The 18479-nt window shown below is 42.0% G+C and overlaps 1 protein-coding gene across 1 annotated transcript in view; it reads left to right on the top strand.

Annotated features, from left to right (window-relative positions):
• UBASH3B (ubiquitin associated and SH3 domain containing B) overlaps positions 1-18479 on the top strand; it is a 136886-nt gene that overhangs the window by 117388 nt on the left and 1019 nt on the right. The window contains exons 7-13 of the mRNA XM_066365304.1: positions 4127-4259; positions 5775-5895; positions 6543-6665; positions 9862-9954; positions 11868-12012; positions 14330-14436; positions 16485-16594. Coding sequence (XP_066221401.1) covers positions 4127-4259; positions 5775-5895; positions 6543-6665; positions 9862-9954; positions 11868-12012; positions 14330-14436; positions 16485-16594 — 832 coding nt within the window. The remainder of the gene's footprint in view (positions 1-4126; positions 4260-5774; positions 5896-6542; positions 6666-9861; positions 9955-11867; positions 12013-14329; positions 14437-16484; positions 16595-18479) is intronic.

Raw genomic sequence — 18479 nt, 5'->3', positions numbered from 1 at the left:
TCATTCTTCATTAAACCAAACCGTTGCCTTGTTCAGAGTGGTCTGCATCTTGTGGCTAGCTTTATCCCAATAAATAAAATAAAAAACAAAAGGCACTTTTTCTTAATCAGAGAAGTTTGAAGCCAGCCCTTCCCTGACACACTCAGGCATCTTGTCAGGGGGTGTGTGCTGGCTTCTTCTTCCTCCGTCTTATTCTTGCCATGTGCCAATGTGGCTTGGAGCCGGAAGCTCTGAAAACCAGCTGCATGGTGTCCAACACTGTTATTGTCACCACAAAAGAGAAGCAGAGAGGGGCGATTTCAATGAGTGTTTTGCCTAGAAGGCGAGAAGGAGAGAAGTTCCCCTACCCTGGCTAGCAGCAAGCAGACAAACCACAACCCCAAAGATGGGAGAGAACATTTTCTTCCTTAATCGCCCAGAAGCTCCTGCTCCCTTCCAGCTCAGCCCCCCCCCCCCCCCCCCCCCCGCACCAAACGACCTTCCAGCATCATGTAGCATAAATTGGAAGGTCAAAGCTGCCTCCTGTTCCCCAAACATTTGCTTTTTCAGAAATGTTTCTAAGAAAATAAAGAAGTTAGGTTTCCAACGTTACCCTTTTCTCCCTATGAAAACAAGTGAAGTGTAATATATGTGAATACACAGAGATCTAAAAGATTCTTTGTCTGACTATGCATAGCCCTTAGATTGCTTTCATAAAAGCAGGGCTACACGTGGGAGAAGAGTATGTGAGAAGCCCCGCTGACCCGTTTCGGATCCCTGCATCAAAGCCCACTCTTGGCCAGTTAGAGCTCAGGTTGAAACGTGGGTGAACCTCAGAGACTTCAGACCATGATCACAGAGCAGTTTGTGTGTCATTTCCGTTTATTTTGAGAGATTACCAGTAATGTTGTTTTTCTGGGAATCATGTCTGAAATTAAACTATCAGTTTCTATAGTCAACCCTGCTGAGAATGGAGAAACACCAACATGAGTTGTTAGGACATTGTAATTAAGGATTTGAGTTTTTATTCCAAGAGTCTTCTGTTCCAATCTGAACTCTCCCACTCACCCACTGAGTGACCTTGGCCAAGTTACCTTACCTCTCTGAGCCTCTGTTTGCTAATCGAGAAAATGTAGATGATAATGAATTGCAGCAAACTCACGGGTCTTACAAAGGCTGAAATGAAGAAGTTGGCTTTACAGGGATCAGTATCATGTACATAACAGCACTGACTCTAAAACAGTCATTAGCTTTATGATTTTTGTTTTTTTCCTAATTCGTGTTTTCTAGTCCGCTTACATGCTCATCAAATCAAATGCCTCTTCCACAAAAGTGATCCTATAGAAGGACTGTACTTTTCCTACTTAATCCCAGAGGAGGAAATGACTCAGGGAGGCAGATCTTCTCCCACGTCTGACCAGGGAGAGACAGGAGGAGGTACAGCCTCGGGCACTCGAGGGTGACCTGGCTGACCCGATGGGAGGTTGCAGAAGGGACTTACGCAACAAGCAAAGATTTGGGGCCTGTGACCCTTCACAACTCTTCTTACTCTGCCCTCAGTTCTCTGAGCCCATCCTCAGGAAATACTGTCCCTCTGCCCTTTCTTAGAGCATCTTGCCCAGTTCTGAGGATCCCTAGATATTTGTCAGTTGGTGGAGCCCCATTGTGTCTTCTGAATCAGGGTGGGCAGGTTGGTCCTCTGGGCTTATACCCAGGCCTGATGTGTCCTAGGGAGGTGGCCTCGTCCCTGGTACTTGAGAAGATGTTCTGAGTGTCAGGTTCAGCTTCTCTATGCCGCTCTCAACAGACAGCACCTGACTATTGTCCTGCTGGAACTGATGGCTCCAGACTGTCTCAGAGTGAGTCAGGTCCTTTGATTACAGTGACAGTTGGAGGTTGGCATTCTCCTTGCCAACGGAGCTGAAGGAGGTAGGGAAGAAATCCTATCAATGTCTTCACAGCTATAATAAATAAAGAAATTAAGGGCTGGTACATTCTATCAGTGTCTTCACAGCTATAATAAATGAAGAAATTAAGGGGCCGGTACAAGCACGATGTCGGGACAGTTCCATCCAGACATTTCAGGCCCTGAAGCTTCGATGAATCAGAGAGTGAAACTGAATTTTCTTTAACTGTGTGATGTTTGGGAGGGTCTCAGTTTAAAATACAAGAGAACAAGCTGGTCTATTAAGACTGTGTGAATGGCACAGGATTTCCTTGGCCTACAGTTGCTTGAATTTTACCAAAATAAGTCTCATCACACTTACTGGTGCAGCTCTGTTAAACTGTGAGTCCCTGGATCCCACCCCAGACCTGCTGAACCATAAACTACGAGGAATGGGGCACAGGCATGCGTATTTTTTCAACCTCCCCTGGCAATTCCAAATTGCACAGTGGCTGAAACCTCACTTGTCTTGGGTTTGAGGCTCCTGTGACTTCCTGTAGAATTAGGATGGGTCTATTTACAGTTAAACAAAGGGACACCTTGGAGAGCAAAAGGGTTGCTAAAATTATTAAAAATCAAACTTTTTTTGAGAGGGTTGTTTATTTGTTTTTTTATTAAGTGAGAAAAGGGGAGCCAGAGAGACAGACTCTTACATGCCCGGAATCTACCCAGCAAGAGCCCTATGGGGTGATGCTCTGCCCATCTGGGTCATTGTTCCATTGATTGGCAACCAAGTCTTTTTTTAGCCTCTGAAGTGGAGGCCATGGAGCTATCCTCAGTGCACCCATGGACAACTTGCTCTAACCAATCAAGCCATGGCTGCACGAGGGGAACAGAGAGAGAGAGAGAGAGAAGGGCGAGGGGAAGGGTGGAGAAGCAGGTGATTGCTTCTCTTTTGTGCCCTGACCGGAATCGAACCCAGCACATCCACATGCTGGGCTGACACTCTACCACTGAGCCAACTGGCCAGGGCCCAAACCATTTTTTTAAAGAATTTTTACTAACAACCAGTTAGCTTTATTATATTGGTGACTATAAAATGTTCTGATTTGACTTTGGGTGATGGGTGCACAACACCATCGACAGTTCAAATGCTACAGAGATATTCACCAGAAACTTATATATTCTTATTGCTCAATGTCATCCCATCAAATTTAGTTTCCTTTAAAAAATATGTTCTTTTTAAAATTAAAATTTTAAGCATAATAGTGTGTTAAAAAAATAAGCAATCCAGAAAAGATATTCAACTGCACAGGTTGCTGGGTCAACAGATATGAACCAGGACTGTTCTGGGCAAACTGGGACCTATGACTGCCCTACTTCTAAAGAAGCCAGAAATCAAATCGAAATGTTTGCTTTTGCTACTGCCCAGTGATGCAGAAGGAGACGCTCACAGGATTTGACCAACGGCCACATTGAAATTGTAATGTTTCTTAGGAAAAGCTCTTTGGAGGTCTTAGCTAATCAAAATAATGTGGACAGGGTGGGATGTGCTGCCTCCCTTTCTCGCGAGACCCCTGTGGGGGTTCTGTAGTTACAGTGTTACACCCAGAAATGAGAGATCTTGGCTCACGGCTCCGCCTATCATATCTAGTGAGAACGGTCTTCTCAGAAATAATTCTGTTTGCAGTGGTCTTATTCGGGGCGTTATTGGGATGGAATGGGGTTTGGAGACCAAAGAAGGTGAAAGAGGGGATAATGGCCATGTGGTTCCCTAGACCAGAAGGAGCCACAGGCAGAGTGGTGGAGACAGTCAAAATGCTCCCTCTCATCTGGGAGTTTGGATGGCAGTCACCATGCAAACCATTAAAGGCAACAGAATTTATTTCTTTTGAGCCAGCAGAATAGCTGGAAACAATGGTTCAATATTGATACTTCATTATTCTTTAACATGACTTTGATGCCAACCATGCCTGTGGCATCTTAATAAGCACAAAACCACAGGCCCTGTCCTTGCCCTGAAGGAAGAATTCATCTACTGCAAGTAGAGAACTCCATCTACCCCTAATTTATTAACTGCAAGGCTTCAGCATAAAAGAAAATGCCCCTCCTAAGGATGGGGCCTACCTGCTCAGCTTTCCCAACCATCGCCCTGCCCAGGGAGCTTTTCCTGCCAGTGCCCACACTTCTGTTAGTCCAAGGATGAAGGGCTAATGACTTCTGGCCAAAGCACTTAACATCTTCCTTCATCTTCCTCTGCAGTTCTTACTCAATATTAAATCCGTCATCTTCCAACACTCTCTCGTTTGGTGATGGCATATCGGAGAGGCGGCTGTATGAGGACCAGGGCCAGGGGGAGATGACTCCTCTGAATTACATCTGCCAGCCCACACAGGTAAGGCTGACAGCCAGGCTCACATCCTCCATTGTAATCTAGATTCATTGAGCACCTGTTTACGATGGATGAGGCCACTAATGTGTACCAAAACTCAAACCTAGGAAGAGTCGTTTGGGTGGTCCTGACAATCACTACCAGCATCTGGGTCTAGGCTGGTGAGGAAGGATCTTCTGCAGAGAGGAAAGCATGTTATCTGTACAGTAGAATAGTTGTATCTATTTCATAGGCCGTTGGGAAGATGAAAGGAAATAGGGTAGGGGGATGGGTGAAAAAGATGAAGAGTAATAAGAGGTACACGTTTCAGTTACAAAATAAAGGTATGAAAATGTAATATAATATAAAGTACAGAGAATATAGTGAGTAATATCACTTTATATAGTAACAGACGGTTACTTGATATATCATGGTGATCACACCATAAGGTATATAAATGTTAAATCACTATGTTGTACACCTGAAGCTAAAATAGTATTGCATCTCAACTACACTTTAATGAAAAATATTAAAAGAAATAATAAAAATAAGGCTTTTAGCATAGAACCTGGTGCACAGTGAGTGTTCAGTGTATGTTAGTGCTTGATATATGCCAGAAAGTTTGCAGGATACAGAATCGGGGGGGGGGGGGTAGTGTGTACAACACAAAGGCAAGTTGAAAGTTCAGTTGAACCTCAACAAATAATAAGTTAGATCGCTTTGGCTAAAGCCCAGGGCCTGAATTAGGTAATGTGACAGTAAGAGAAGCGATGGGGATGACCAGGCCACCATTTCACATATTAACTTTGTCAGGGCAACTGGGATAATTTCAGTGCTGGCCATTGTGAAGGTGGCAGCACTCAGGAACCTGGGAATAGCTGACTCTATCAGAAAGAAGGTGCATAGAAACATCTATAATGATCAACCTGGCAGTGATAGAAACCAGTCATATAGACATGCTTTTTTCTTCACCTAACCAGAGGTACAATTATCGTCCTGGAACCATTTCTGGGAACACCAACATGTATGTGGTTGGACAACAGTGCCTAAACTATGATTGGAATAGACAAAGCAGAACCTCATTATTGGAAGGACCGTGTGGTCTAACCACCTCCTGTTCAAGATAAGGCAGACATACTCGTGATAACAAAAGTCCTCACTCCCTGAAGAAGTTGATGAAGCATCTCTTTCAGGGGGGATGCTCTCCCTCTAGATGGCTTTCTCTACATGCTAGCTAGTTTTCCTTCTGAGCTGTAACTCAAGTGGTGTTCATGTAGTAGTATTAGTATTTCTACTAGCAACAGCAGTAGCGAAGAAAATACCATTTTCATAACCCTTCTTATTGTGCAAAGCACCTGCAGTTAGCCTCACGTAGGCCTCAAAACAACTTGTGAAGTCTGTAGGATGAGTCCCACCTCTCATAGGCCAAGTCATCCGTTAATAGAACATGCTCTCCCAGCTCAGCTCACCAGGCACCTGGCTCCAGGGCATGTTTACTTTCTCGTGGTTTCCCGACTAATATTCTTTCTTTATCTGCAGCCTCTGAGGGTCAACAGCAAGGCTAGCCCCCAAAAGAGATGCCTCTTTGTGTGTCGGCATGGTGAGAGGATGGATGTAGTGTTTGGGAAGTACTGGCTGGCCCAGTGTTTTGATGCCAAAGGTGAGTAGCTGGATGGCCTGTTCAGCATTGGTATACCTAACATGGCCTCTAGAGGGCACAGTCAAGCCACACTTACGGAATTATTTATGGTTAGATGGGCTGTAGAAAAACCTATAATATGTTACATTGATAAGGCCTTTCTTGATTTATTTTTTTATTTTTTATTTTTGAGTGCTAGGAAAGAGGTAAATGTGCTTGTCTCCATTCTAAAACCTGGGACACCAGGGACCAAAAGCAAATGTTTTGCCCACGGTCACATGGCAAAGTCAGAGCCAGGGACAAGTACCCTTGGCTGATTTCATGGCCAGAGTTCCCACCTCTAATGCACTCTGACTCATGTGGGTTCCGTTTTCATTTGAGTGGTATGTTTAAGACAGGGAGGCTTGGTATGAGAGAAGCCCCTGCTTTAGAGTGGCTGGTTGCTATTTTCACTTAAAAAGCAATCTCTTGTCACTTTTGTCTGAAGAATAGAAGGGTGGATTCCAAGACATTCTAACAAAAGGAAAATGACAGCCTTGATATTTCTAGTGAGCTCAAGATAGTCTCTTTGGCCAAAAAGGAATAGAAGTACAGAGACTGTCAGGATCAGCAAGGTAAATCCTAAGGAACAAGAAACTCACATAACCATTGTGTGACTTTTTTCCTAGGCCGCTACATACGCACCAACCTGAACATGCCTTATAGCTTACCTCAGCGAAGCGGTGGTTTTCGGGATTATGAGAAAGACGCTCCGATTACTGTGTTCGGATGTATGCAAGCAAGACTAGTGGGTAAGTGTCTTAGAGCAATTACACAGACATTCCTGACCACCTCTTCAGAATTCTGTTTCCAGCAGGTGTGCCAGGGCACTTCCTAGGGGATCCTCTAACTTTTCTAGCAGTAAATTTCCTCAAAGGATTTCTTATGTAACCATGAAGTTTAGGACACTGTGCTTGACACAAGGTTGGTTTACCAAAGTGAACAAAGTGTGATTCTTATTGAGGGTGTACAGCCACAGTGATGGGGCAAGGTCAGGTTTGGCGTGGCAGAGAGGTCAGCCTCTAACACAAGGGTGAGGAGCAAGGAACCTTGGGATGGTTGAATGTACGGAGGCCAATTGGTCCTTTGAGGACACTCAGTTCTTTGCAGAAAACTTGCCATACAGATTCAATGGCCTTTTCCTATTCAGTTACCTAAAATGTATTGATTGATTACTTCCTTTGTGCAAGGTACTGTGCTAGGTGTTGGCAATCCAAGCATGAGTCCCCACCCTCAGGAAAACAAACTTATAAGCACAAACTTAAATAGTTTACAATGTGGTTTTCAAAAATAAAACCATGCACAGAATTATGGGTGCATAGGGGTATCCAAGATGGCAGCAGAGTAGGTAGAAGTCACACTCACCTCCTCCCAGGTCCAAACTGTAATTACAACTAAATTATAAAACAATCAATCTGAATAGCCAACTAAAGACTAGCTGAAGAGAAATCCTATAAGCAAGGATTTACAGAAGAAGCCACACTGAGATTGGTAGAAAGGTGGAGATATGAAAGGGGCTGGACCTGCACCCATGTGCAGCACCAATGCTGTTTGAACGTGTATCGATCTGATGAACACCACTTCACTTAACTGTTGACTCACTGAGAATCTAATTCATGCAACTCGTGTACCACCAGCGGCCCTTTTAGTGTCTGAACCTAACAGGCAGCCAGCAGACAAAAGCAGGTGGAGGTAAATCTTAGGGTGCCTTGTGCTTTTTCCTGACCTACTCCCAGGCTCAATACAAGTCAAAGCTGATGTTGGTGCACAAGTTGGTCCCTCCCATGCCCACTGAGACCTAGCAGAAGCAGTCACAAACTGTGGATCGCTTTGTAGGGCCAAACAGAAAGCCCAGAGCCAGTCATAGGCAGTGTCTGAAATTGACCTGTGCTGGAGCCCCTCCTAAGAGCCCCAAGAGCAACCCACCCCTGGTGGACTCCATACCATATCAAAGCACAATCTAATCAGCTCCACAAGTGGCACACCCGAATGGAGGTCTGAGCAAGCACTAGACCCTGCCGACACAAATTCCACTTTGTAGGGTCAACGTCCACACAGCAGTTAGTACAGTGTGGTTGGGATTGGTTCTCACAGTCTGCCAGCCTGTGGAACAACCCCACCCACAGACGGGCCAAAAATAATTGAGACTCAACTATAACAAGAAGGCTTACATAACCCACACAAGGGGCAATCCTGGGGCACCTAGCTCAGGTGATCAGGGAGACTGTGTCACTGAGCCCCACAAGATATCAATTACCATGACCAGGACACATAGCAGATCTACCTAATACACAGAAAGAAATAAAGAAAGGCACTCAAAATGCGGAGGCAAAGGAACATGACCCGAATGAAAGAACAGGAGAAATCCTCAGAAAAAGAAATAAATGAACCTTCATGCTTTGTTGGTGGGAATGTAGATTGGTGTGGCCATTGTGGGAAAATGTATGGAGGGTCTTCAAAAAACTAAAAATGGAACTGCCTTATGACCTGGAAATACCACTTCTAGGCATATATCCAAAGAAACTCAAAAACACTAATTCAAAAGAATATAAGCACCCGTGTGTTCATTGCAGCATTATTTACAATAACCAAGATAAGGAAGCAACCCAAGTGGCCATCAACAGGTGAGCAGATAAAGAAGAAGTGATACATATATACAATGAAATATGACTTGGCCATATAAAATAATGAAGTCTTAACCACTTGTGACAACATGGATGGACCTAGAGGGTGTTATACTAACTGAACTAAATCAGTCAGAAAAAGACAAACACCATATGATTTCACCCATATGTGAAATCTGAAGAACAGAATAAGTGAATAAAGTAGAAACAGACTCATAGACACAGAGAACAGACTGATCATAGCCAGAGGGGAAGTGGGTTGGGGGACTGGGTGAAAAAGGTGAAGGGATTAAGAAATACAAATTAGCATTTACAAAAGTCTTGAGGATGTAAAGTACAGCATAGGGAGTACAGTCAATAATATTGTAATAAGTGTGTATGGTACCAAGTAGGTGCAGGGAATATCAGAGGAACCACTTTGTAAAGCACATGGTTGTCTAACCACTATGCATACACCTGAAATTAATACAAAATAGTATTGAATGTAAACTGTAATTGAAGAAACAATTTTAGAACACTATGTGGATTTCACCCTTCTAACTCAAAGAAAAAAGATTATGGGAGCACCAAAAAAACAAACAAAACCAAAAGAACAAGACACATAAGAGGAGAGGAGAGGTACGCTGAGACCTGAAGTCCAAGTCAGCTGGGTAAAGAAGGCAGGAGGGAGAGGAGGGCGTTCTCAGTGGGGAGAACAAATAACATCATAGATGGGGCGAACAGCATCAAGAGTGTGGAGGAAACCAGTCGACCTGTTTCTAGAGCAGAGACTGTGAGCAGGGCAATCGACAAGGCAGGCAAGTTCACAGAAGACCTTGACCGCTGTATTAATGTGTTTGGACTTTATCGGGAGAGAAAAGGAGTGGAGTCCACGAGGAAAGTGTTGAAGTAACAGGTGTTGAGATTTATTTACCTCTGGTGTCCAAGAATAGGACAAGTCAAAATTTTGTTTCACATAGGATAAAATTAAAATAACCTAATTTTCACAGTATAAACCCTCCAGTTTTTATCACAACCTTGACATCAGAGCACTATCTTGTTTCTGAGTCTCTCCTAGATGGATGTTTCGCTGCTTGTTAGCACCAAAGAAAAAGAAAGAAAAAGACAAAAAGGAGTCTTTCGTTTGGCTTCTTTTCTTAGAAATAAATCTCTTTCTATCAAGGGATTTGTTGGAAACAAAAAAGGCTGAGACTGCAGGCTAGCTATATGTGATCCATCACTGCAAAAAGAGAGGTTTGCGGGGTCTACTGGCATCCTCTCCCACACTGAGGGTCAAGCTGAGGCTAAGCGTATCAGATTGATTCTCCTTTGCTCTTCTTTGCAGGTGAAGCCTTATTAGAAAGTAACACCATTGTCGACCACGTCTACTGTTCCCCGTCCCTGCGCTGTGTTCAGACTGCATATAACATCTTGAAAGGTAGGACTTGACAAAGGTCAACAATTCCATCCCCCTGTCTCCAGGCAGCCCTACACTTAAATTATCTTCAACTCGTGAGACATGAGCCAAGTGAAAGCTTCAACTATAGAATTTTTAGCAATGATTCTTTTGGAACGTGTCTCTACAGAAGTCCCCAAACCATACTCTAACAGCATAAATGTAATAATGAAAGGCAGCACACAAATTTTTTTTTTCCTTGAACATTTTTTTCTTGGATGAATTCTACAATTCATGTAAAAAGTTGTCTGGGAATAATTTAGAGCCTACAGAGCATGAAATGGTGAAGTCACTTCCTCCCTCTTGTTTACAGTAGCAATGGTGTTCCCAGGTGTCTGCAAATCTTAATCATCCTGGTTTCTTTATGACTTTAAAAGCACCATTGCTATAAAGATACTCAACTTATTTTTTTTTTATTAGAGAGAGAGTGAGGGAGGGAAGGACAGACAGGAACAGAAAGACAGGAAGGGAGAGAAATGAGAAGGATCAACTCATAGTTGCAGCACCTTAGTTGTTCATTGATTGCTTTCTCATATGTGCTTTGACCAGCTGAGCCAGAAACCCTTTGCTCAAGCCAGTGACCTTGGGCTTCAAACCAAAAACCTTGGGCTTCAAGCCAGTGTTCAAGTCAGTGACCTTGGCCTCAAGCCAGCAACCTTTGGACTCAAGCCAGCAACTACAGGACCATGTCTATGAACCCACACTCAAGCTGGTGAGCCTGCGCTCAAGCTGGATGAGCCCACATTCAAGCCAATGACTTGAGGTTTTCGAAACTGGGTCATCCACATCCCAGGTCAACGCTCCATCCACTGCCTGGTCTGGCAAGATATTCAATGTTCACCCTAAAATCTGTAGATGCTTATAGCTCTCGGGATCACCATTCTCATTCCACTGAAAAGAAAACTAGAAGAAATATTAGACTGTTTACTTATATCAAACAAATGAATGAGCCAGGCATAGCCGAGCCAACAAAGAATTTACACTATATTTGAGACTGCTATTCATTAACCTTAAGTAAACCAGAATGCATTTATGTATTAAAATAGATTATGAATTAAATATGCATAGAAAAACTGGGCTTAAGACAATACAAAGAGAATTAAACAGGGACATTTTCTGCTCCGAGGGTCATTACACTGCACTAAAGCACAGAACTTGTGCTCTGGCACTTGTAGATATTCAATGTTGGTTATTCTGATAGAGAAAATGAATAATTTACATGATAATCAAACACAATGTAAACTATTGTAGACGACTGGACACCAAGAGACACTGACATTTCTTCATAAGTAAATCAGTCTTGGCACTTACTTTAGAAAAAGGAGCCTGACCTGTGGTGGCGCAGTGGATAAAGCGTCGACCTGGAAATGCTGAGGTCACTGGTTCGAAACCCTGGGCTTGCCTGGTCAAGGCACATATGGGAGTTGATGCTTCCGGCTCCTATCCCCCTTCTCTCTCTCTCTCTCTCTCTCTCTCTCCTCTCTCTTGGCCTCTCTCTCTCCTTTCTAAAAATGAATAAATAATAAAAAAGAAAAAAAATTAAAAAAAATTGTTTAAAAAAAAAAAAAGAAAGAAAAAGGAATTATGGCAGTGCGAGGACTGTGTACATTTTGGGGGTAGTGGCTTGTGTTTTTTCCCCTTAAACCAGGTACCATTTAAAAAGCCAGCATACATCTTCCCCGGGTGGCGTGGCCAGAGTAACTCGTATATTTGTAACACACAGAAATTTAACTCCTTGGGCCAAACTCATGCTTCCACTTTCTTTTCTCATCCCGTTCAAAAGAGGGTAGAAGACTTACTATTGTAGAATTTTGATACCAATTTGGCCTCTCATTTACTTTTTCACTAAAAACCTAGTGACATTTCCTTCATCTTTAACTTATCTTCCCTCTAAGGTTTACAACAAGAAAATCACTTGAAGATCCGCGTAGAGCCTGGCTTATTTGAGTGGACAAAATGGGTTGCTGGGAACACATTACCTGCGTGGATTCCGCCATCAGAGTTAGCTGCAGCCAACCTGAGCGTTGATACAACCTACAGGTAACCCTCTGACACTGCTGTTTCCTGAGACCAATGGAGAAGAATTTGACTACAACCAGGCTGGGCTACTTAAGGAAATGAAGGACCAGATACAGCCCACAGACAATGATCCACATTGCTGGAAGTCAAGTGTAGGACTGGAAATACCCAAACTGAATAAAGATCAGAATTCCCTTGTATTTAGCTGAGTTTAGGTTAGAGCCCCACACACGCATTGCATTATCCTGCCTTTGTTATATCTCTTTCAGGGAATAATAAAACCACTTGGCATACCAGGAGTAGCCACCAACAAATGATAATGCACTTTCAGAAGCTTCTTGGGAGGGAAAGGAAATATCAGTGTCTCACCTTAAACTGTCACTTTTAGTTTTTCAAAGCATTCTTAATTCTTTTCATCTTCATTTATTATTGCCATAACCCCAGAATGTAGACAAGCCACTTTTATATATAAGAGAATACAAGTGGCTTTGCCCAAAGTTGTATGGTTCATGGACACATTATCACGATAGTATCAACTACTAACTTTTATTGCTCATTTTCTGCCTGTGAAGAACTGTTTAATCTCTTTCACAGTCTTCTCATTCCTAGTCCTTTGCTTTTCCCCATTGGAACAGACTGTGCTGGGATTATAAAGAAGTGGACCACTTTGTAAAGTGTATGATCGTCTAACCACTATGCTGTACACCTGAAGCCTATACAAAGCAATATTGAATGTAAACTGTAATTGAAAACTAAAATTTAATTTTTAAAAATTGGCAGAAGGGCTGAATAGGTATTTCTTCAAAGAAGGCTTACCAAGGGCCCACAAGTACATGACAAGATACTTAACATTGTGGATCAGTGACATGCAAATCAAAATCACAGTATCACCTCACACCTGTCACAATGGTTATCATCAAAAGGCAAAAATGCTCACATGTTGGCAAGAATGTGAAAAAGAGGGCACCTTTTTACATTATTCTTGGGATTGTACTAGTGTTTTCTCCATGGAAAACAGAACAGAGGATTTCTCAGAAAATTAAAAATAGAGCTTCCTTATGATCCAGCAACCCCTCTCTGAGTGCATAACCAAAGGAAATGAAAATAGGATCTAAAGAGGTATCTGCACATATCACTTATGTGGAATCTACAAAAGTCAAACTCAGAGAAACAGACAATAGTTTACATATGGCTGTGGTTACCAGGGACTGGGAGAAAATGGGAGATGTTGGTCAAAGGTACAAACTCCCACTTATAAGATACATAAGTTCTGGAGATCTAATGACAGCATGGTGATTATAGTTAATAATAGTATACTATATATATTATATATTATAATATATATATATATTTAAAGTTGCTAAGAGAATAGACCTTAAATGTTCTCACCACAAAATAAGAGATGATAATTATGTTACATGATGAATTTGTTAGCTAAGGGTTATGGTGATAATCATTTTGCAATATATGTGTATCATATCAACATGTCATATACCCTAACCTTACACAATGTTACATGTTAATTATATCCTAATAAAGCTAGAAACAAAAATTTTAAAATAATAAAACTACCCTTATGGGTTATTGTTTGTAAGGCTACTGAGGAGAAGCTTTGGAAATCCCTTGTGCTCTAAATAGATAATGTGATCTAACCTCCACTTTGCTTCCGACTGGTTATGTGACCAAAGACTGATAGTAGAATTAGTTAAACTGCTTATGAATCATCTTGCAAGTGAAACCTACACTGAATGTTTCATTTCCAATGGGTCACTCTGACACTATACCCGCACAGACTTTATTTCTGTACATTCCGTACATTTCGACCCCACTTCTACGTAGTGGAAATCTCAACCTTCCCATTTTCTAGGGAAGTGGATAAACGAAATTACAGGAACTTTAGAAGGGTCGAAATAGAAGTTAAGAGTAGTATCAGCCTGACCAGGCGGTGGCACAGTGGATAGAGCATCAGACTGGGATGCGGAGGACCCAGGTTCGAGACCTGGAGGTTGCCAGCTTGAGTGCAGGCTCATCTGGTTTGAGCAAAGCTCACCAGCTTGGACCCAAGGTTGCTGGCTTGAGCAAGGGGTTACTCGGTCTGCTGAAGGCCCACGGTCAAGGCACATATGAGAAAGCAATCAATGAACAACTAAGGTGTCGCAACGAAAAACTGATGATTGATGCTTCTCATCTCTCTCCATTCCTGTCTGTCTGTCCCTATCTATCCCTCTCTCTGACTCTCTGTCTCTGTAAAAAAAAAAAAGAAAAAAAAAGAGTAGTATCAATTGCTTTGTCTTAGGATCTAAATGTTTTATTGCTTTTGTTCCTTTCTCTATTACAGACCTCACATTCCCGTCAGCAAATTAATGGTTTCAGAATCCTATGATAATTATATCAGCAGAAGTTTTCAAGTAACAAAAGAAATAATAAGTGAATGTAAAAGTCAAGGTAAATGGTATTATTTTGGACTCCATATTTAAATATATGACTATTTCTTTATCATGGTTAATAGGCTGTTCAGGATGTTTCAACTTGCTATGCCAGACTTACTTAATAAATAAAACAATATTTCCAGACTCTCTTGTAGATACTTTCATGTTAAATTCGTAAAATTCTCCTGAATACCTATAATGGCAGGTATTCCATGAGGATATACCAGGCTTAATTTCAATATAAAGGAACTTAGATGTTTGTGTTAAGAGCTGTTTATCTTGCACTCTGTGAAGGAGTTACAATTTCTAGAAGTTCTTTAGCATAACATTGTTTTTTCTATAATTTGATCCAGGAACATGAACACCCACACACAAATACAGCCACAGCTAACACACATACCATCACAGCTACCACCAAAGAAGTCTTCTATAAGATTCAAGTGTTTGCTATTGAATTTTATAAACATTGAACTCAGATACTTAATATGTAAAACTGTTCACAATAAAATCTTTAGTAAAATAAAAAGCAGCTTACAAAAGCGTATATACATTCCCATTGCTTTTTTTTAAGGTAAAATATGTATCTTCATAGAGCAAAGACTGGAATTACATACACTGAATTGTTAAAGTGGATATCCCGCCTGACCAGGCGGTGGTGCAGTGGATAGAGCGTCGGACTGGGATGCGAAAGACCCAGGTTCAAAACCCCGAGGTCACCAGCTTGAGCGTGGGCTCATCTGGTTTGAGCAAAGCTCTCACCAGCTTGGACCCAAGGTCGCTGGTTCGAGCAAGGGGTTAATCAGTCTGCTGAAGGCCCGTGGTTAAGGCAGATATGAGAAAGCAATCAATGAACAACTAAGGGGTCGCAATGAAAAACTGATGATTGATGCTTCTCATCTCTCTCCGTTCCCGTCTGTCTGTCCCTATCTATCCCTCATTCTGACTCTCTCTCTGTCTCTATTAAAAAAAAAAAAAGTAGTGGATATCCCTGGTCAACAGTATTATGGATGATTCCCATTTAGTTATCACTCATAAAACCACTCACTTCATTACCACTTCTGTAATCCAACTATAAAGATATGCAGCATGTTCTATCAACTGGGAAGTCTCAAGTGTTCATTGGTCCACAATGACAACATTGAAAACTATATTAAAGGTATCAGAGAGCACTGTAGGCAGAGAAGAGTTTTGTGTCTTGATTGCGGTAGTGTTTACAAAAAGTTATGCATGTCATAGACTTGATTAAACCTGGGGAAACTTAAATAAGCTATATGGATTGTACCAGCATCCATTTCTTGATTTTGATCGTATACCATTTAGGCAAGATGTTATCATTGGAAGAGGCTGAGTAAAAGTCACATGGGACCTCCCGTGTGTGTATGTATGTATGTGTGTATATGTGTGTAATATACACTCTATATAAATACCCACACAATATTTAAATATGTTAGTGTGTGTGTATAATATGATATACAGACATATATAATATACAGTTGTGTATACATACTATCTGTAAAATTGACCCATGAATAATGGGTTAAGGGCGCCAACTTCCATGAAGCTGGAAATCCATATATTATATAACCTCTGGCTCCCCGAAAGCTTTACTACTAGCCTACTGTTGACTATAAGCCTTCCTTAACAGTCAATTAAAACATATATTGCATTATTTATGTATTATATACAGTGAAGTAAGCTAGAAAAAAGAAACATTAAGAAAATCATAAGGAAGAGAAAATAGATTTATATTATTTAATGAAAAAATTTGCATTTAAGGGAGTCCACTCAGTTCCAATGCATGTTGTTCAAAGATCAACAGTAATTTTATGTATACACATAGACTATTTGTAACCTCCTATGAATCTATAATTATTTTAAGATTAAAGGGTTTTTTAATGATATGAGGCTGCTTTAACAATACAAAGCATTTTCAAAATGTTTAGCCCCATAGTCTTTTTCCTGAGAATGTCTGCCCCTCCCCAGAACACTTGGCTTCCAGTATTTACAAAGTTTACATTGACTTTATAGAAATGGTCATCCCAGTTCTTGCTTTTTTCCCCTCAGGAAATAACATCTTGATTGTGGCCCATGCATCCTCCCTTGAAGCGTGTACCTGCCAACTCCAGGGCCTGTCACCTCAGAACTCTAAGGACTTTGTACAAATGGTTCGAAAGGTAATTCACTTGCATTTCAGGGGCCGGTGGTGCCCAGTCATTTCAGAACAGTTCAATGACTGGCTGATAGCTGAATTCTTTGGAGCACATTCTCGGAGCTGGGAAAATGCATTTACTGATTCACTTGACCGAGCTGGATCGAGTGGTCCTCAGTGTAAGGCGCTTTACTAGGCCTTGTGTAAGAGAAAAAGACATGTTTGACCTAGTTCTAGTTTCTAAGAGCTAAAATTTAAGCAGTGGCTAAAACGTGATAAGCAAATTGCCCAGCTTTCCCTGAGGAACCACGGATTGCAAGAAGAAGAGCGAGGGGCCAATACAGACTCGACAGCTCAGCTGGAGGACAGGTCTTGGCTGGGCGGCCACAGGAAGCCGTGGTTTAAAATGTCAGGCCAAAAGGCAAACCCAGAAACAGGGCAGTGAGGCAGAAAACCCGTGGGGCTGACCCACACATCTGGTTTCTTCCTTCTCCTGCCTGTGAAATAGGTTTGTCTGTCAGCCACCTTCCCACACACTTCCCTCCACGCTGACTTATGTTTCCTTTATGTGCCCCTAGAGAACCTGGTTTAAACTCTATTGCAATTATTTTCTCACTTTAAAAATTTTTTTATTTTAAAGCAAGAGGAAGAGATAGAGAGAGATAGAAATACCACTCTGTTCCGGTATGTGTCCTGATGGGGCTTGAACCCACAACCTTTGCATATCTGGACAACACTAAACAACCGAGCTCTCCAGCTGACTTTTTTTTTTTTTTTTTTTTTGTATTTTTCTGAAGCTGGAAACGGGGAGAGACAGTCAGACAGACTCCTGCATGCGCTCGACCAGGATCCACCTGGCACGCCCACCAGGGGGCGATGCTCTGCCCCTCCGGGGCGTGGCTCTGTTGCGACCAGAGCCACTCCAGCGCCTGGGGCAGAGGCCATGGAGCCATCCCCAGCGCCCGGGCCATCTTTACTCCAATGGAGCCTCGCTGCAGGAGGGGAAGAGAGAGACAGAGAGGAAGGAGAGGGGGAGGGGTGGAGAAGCAGATGGGCGCTTCTCCTGTGTGCCCTGGCCGGGAATCGAACCCGGGACTTCTGCACGCCAGGCCGACGCTCTACCACTGAGCCAACCGGCAGGGCTCCAGCTAACTTTTTAAAAGCTGACTTATGCGTCTGTTCTTCCTGTTACTGTGTAGGCTGTTGGAAGGCAGAGATTTTTATCTTGTTTCTAAATGCCGCTACGGACACATACACACAAATAAGCTTTCAAATGCCATGAATGCTGAAGTCAGGAAGAGCATGGTGTCAACATTGAATGTTACAGATACACATGAAAATAAATAAATAAGGCTGGCTGAGATAAATAAACAACTTTTCAAAAACTGAATAGTCTTTCCCATTGTCTACATATGATTTGGGAAACGTATGAGCTGCAGTTTTAGTTTGAGTTGCGATTAGGAAATTAAGAATTAACTTGCAGCACCATAGCTTTAGATATTGTCTCATTTTCTCCTACATTAAGAAGAGGCAAGCTATCAACAATCAATTACACAAGAGGAGATCACCAATTTTTTTAAAGATTTTATTTATTCATTTTAAATAGAAGAGAGAGAGAGAGAAAAAAAAGGGAGGAGCAGGAAGCATCCTGCTCCCATATGTGCCTTGACTGGTCAAGACCAGGGTTCGAACTGGCAACCTCAGCATTCTAGGTTGACACTTTATCCACTGCACCACCACAGGCCAGGCAGGAGATCACCATTTAATAATGAATCCTTCTGATGAATCTTCTTGCAATGTAAATACTCTTCCCTTTAACTTATCATGTTGTTTTTTATGGATTTAGGGGGAGGGATGCATGTCTACAAAGCCTCTGTTAATTTCTAGGACTGTTCCTTATCCTCTAGATA

Source organism: Saccopteryx leptura, chromosome 2 (assembly GCF_036850995.1).
Source record: "Saccopteryx leptura isolate mSacLep1 chromosome 2, mSacLep1_pri_phased_curated, whole genome shotgun sequence".
NCBI classification, from domain to species: domain Eukaryota; kingdom Metazoa; phylum Chordata; class Mammalia; order Chiroptera; family Emballonuridae; genus Saccopteryx; species Saccopteryx leptura.
Note: the sequence above shows the minus strand (reverse complement) of the source record. Positions and strands in the feature narration are given on the sequence as shown.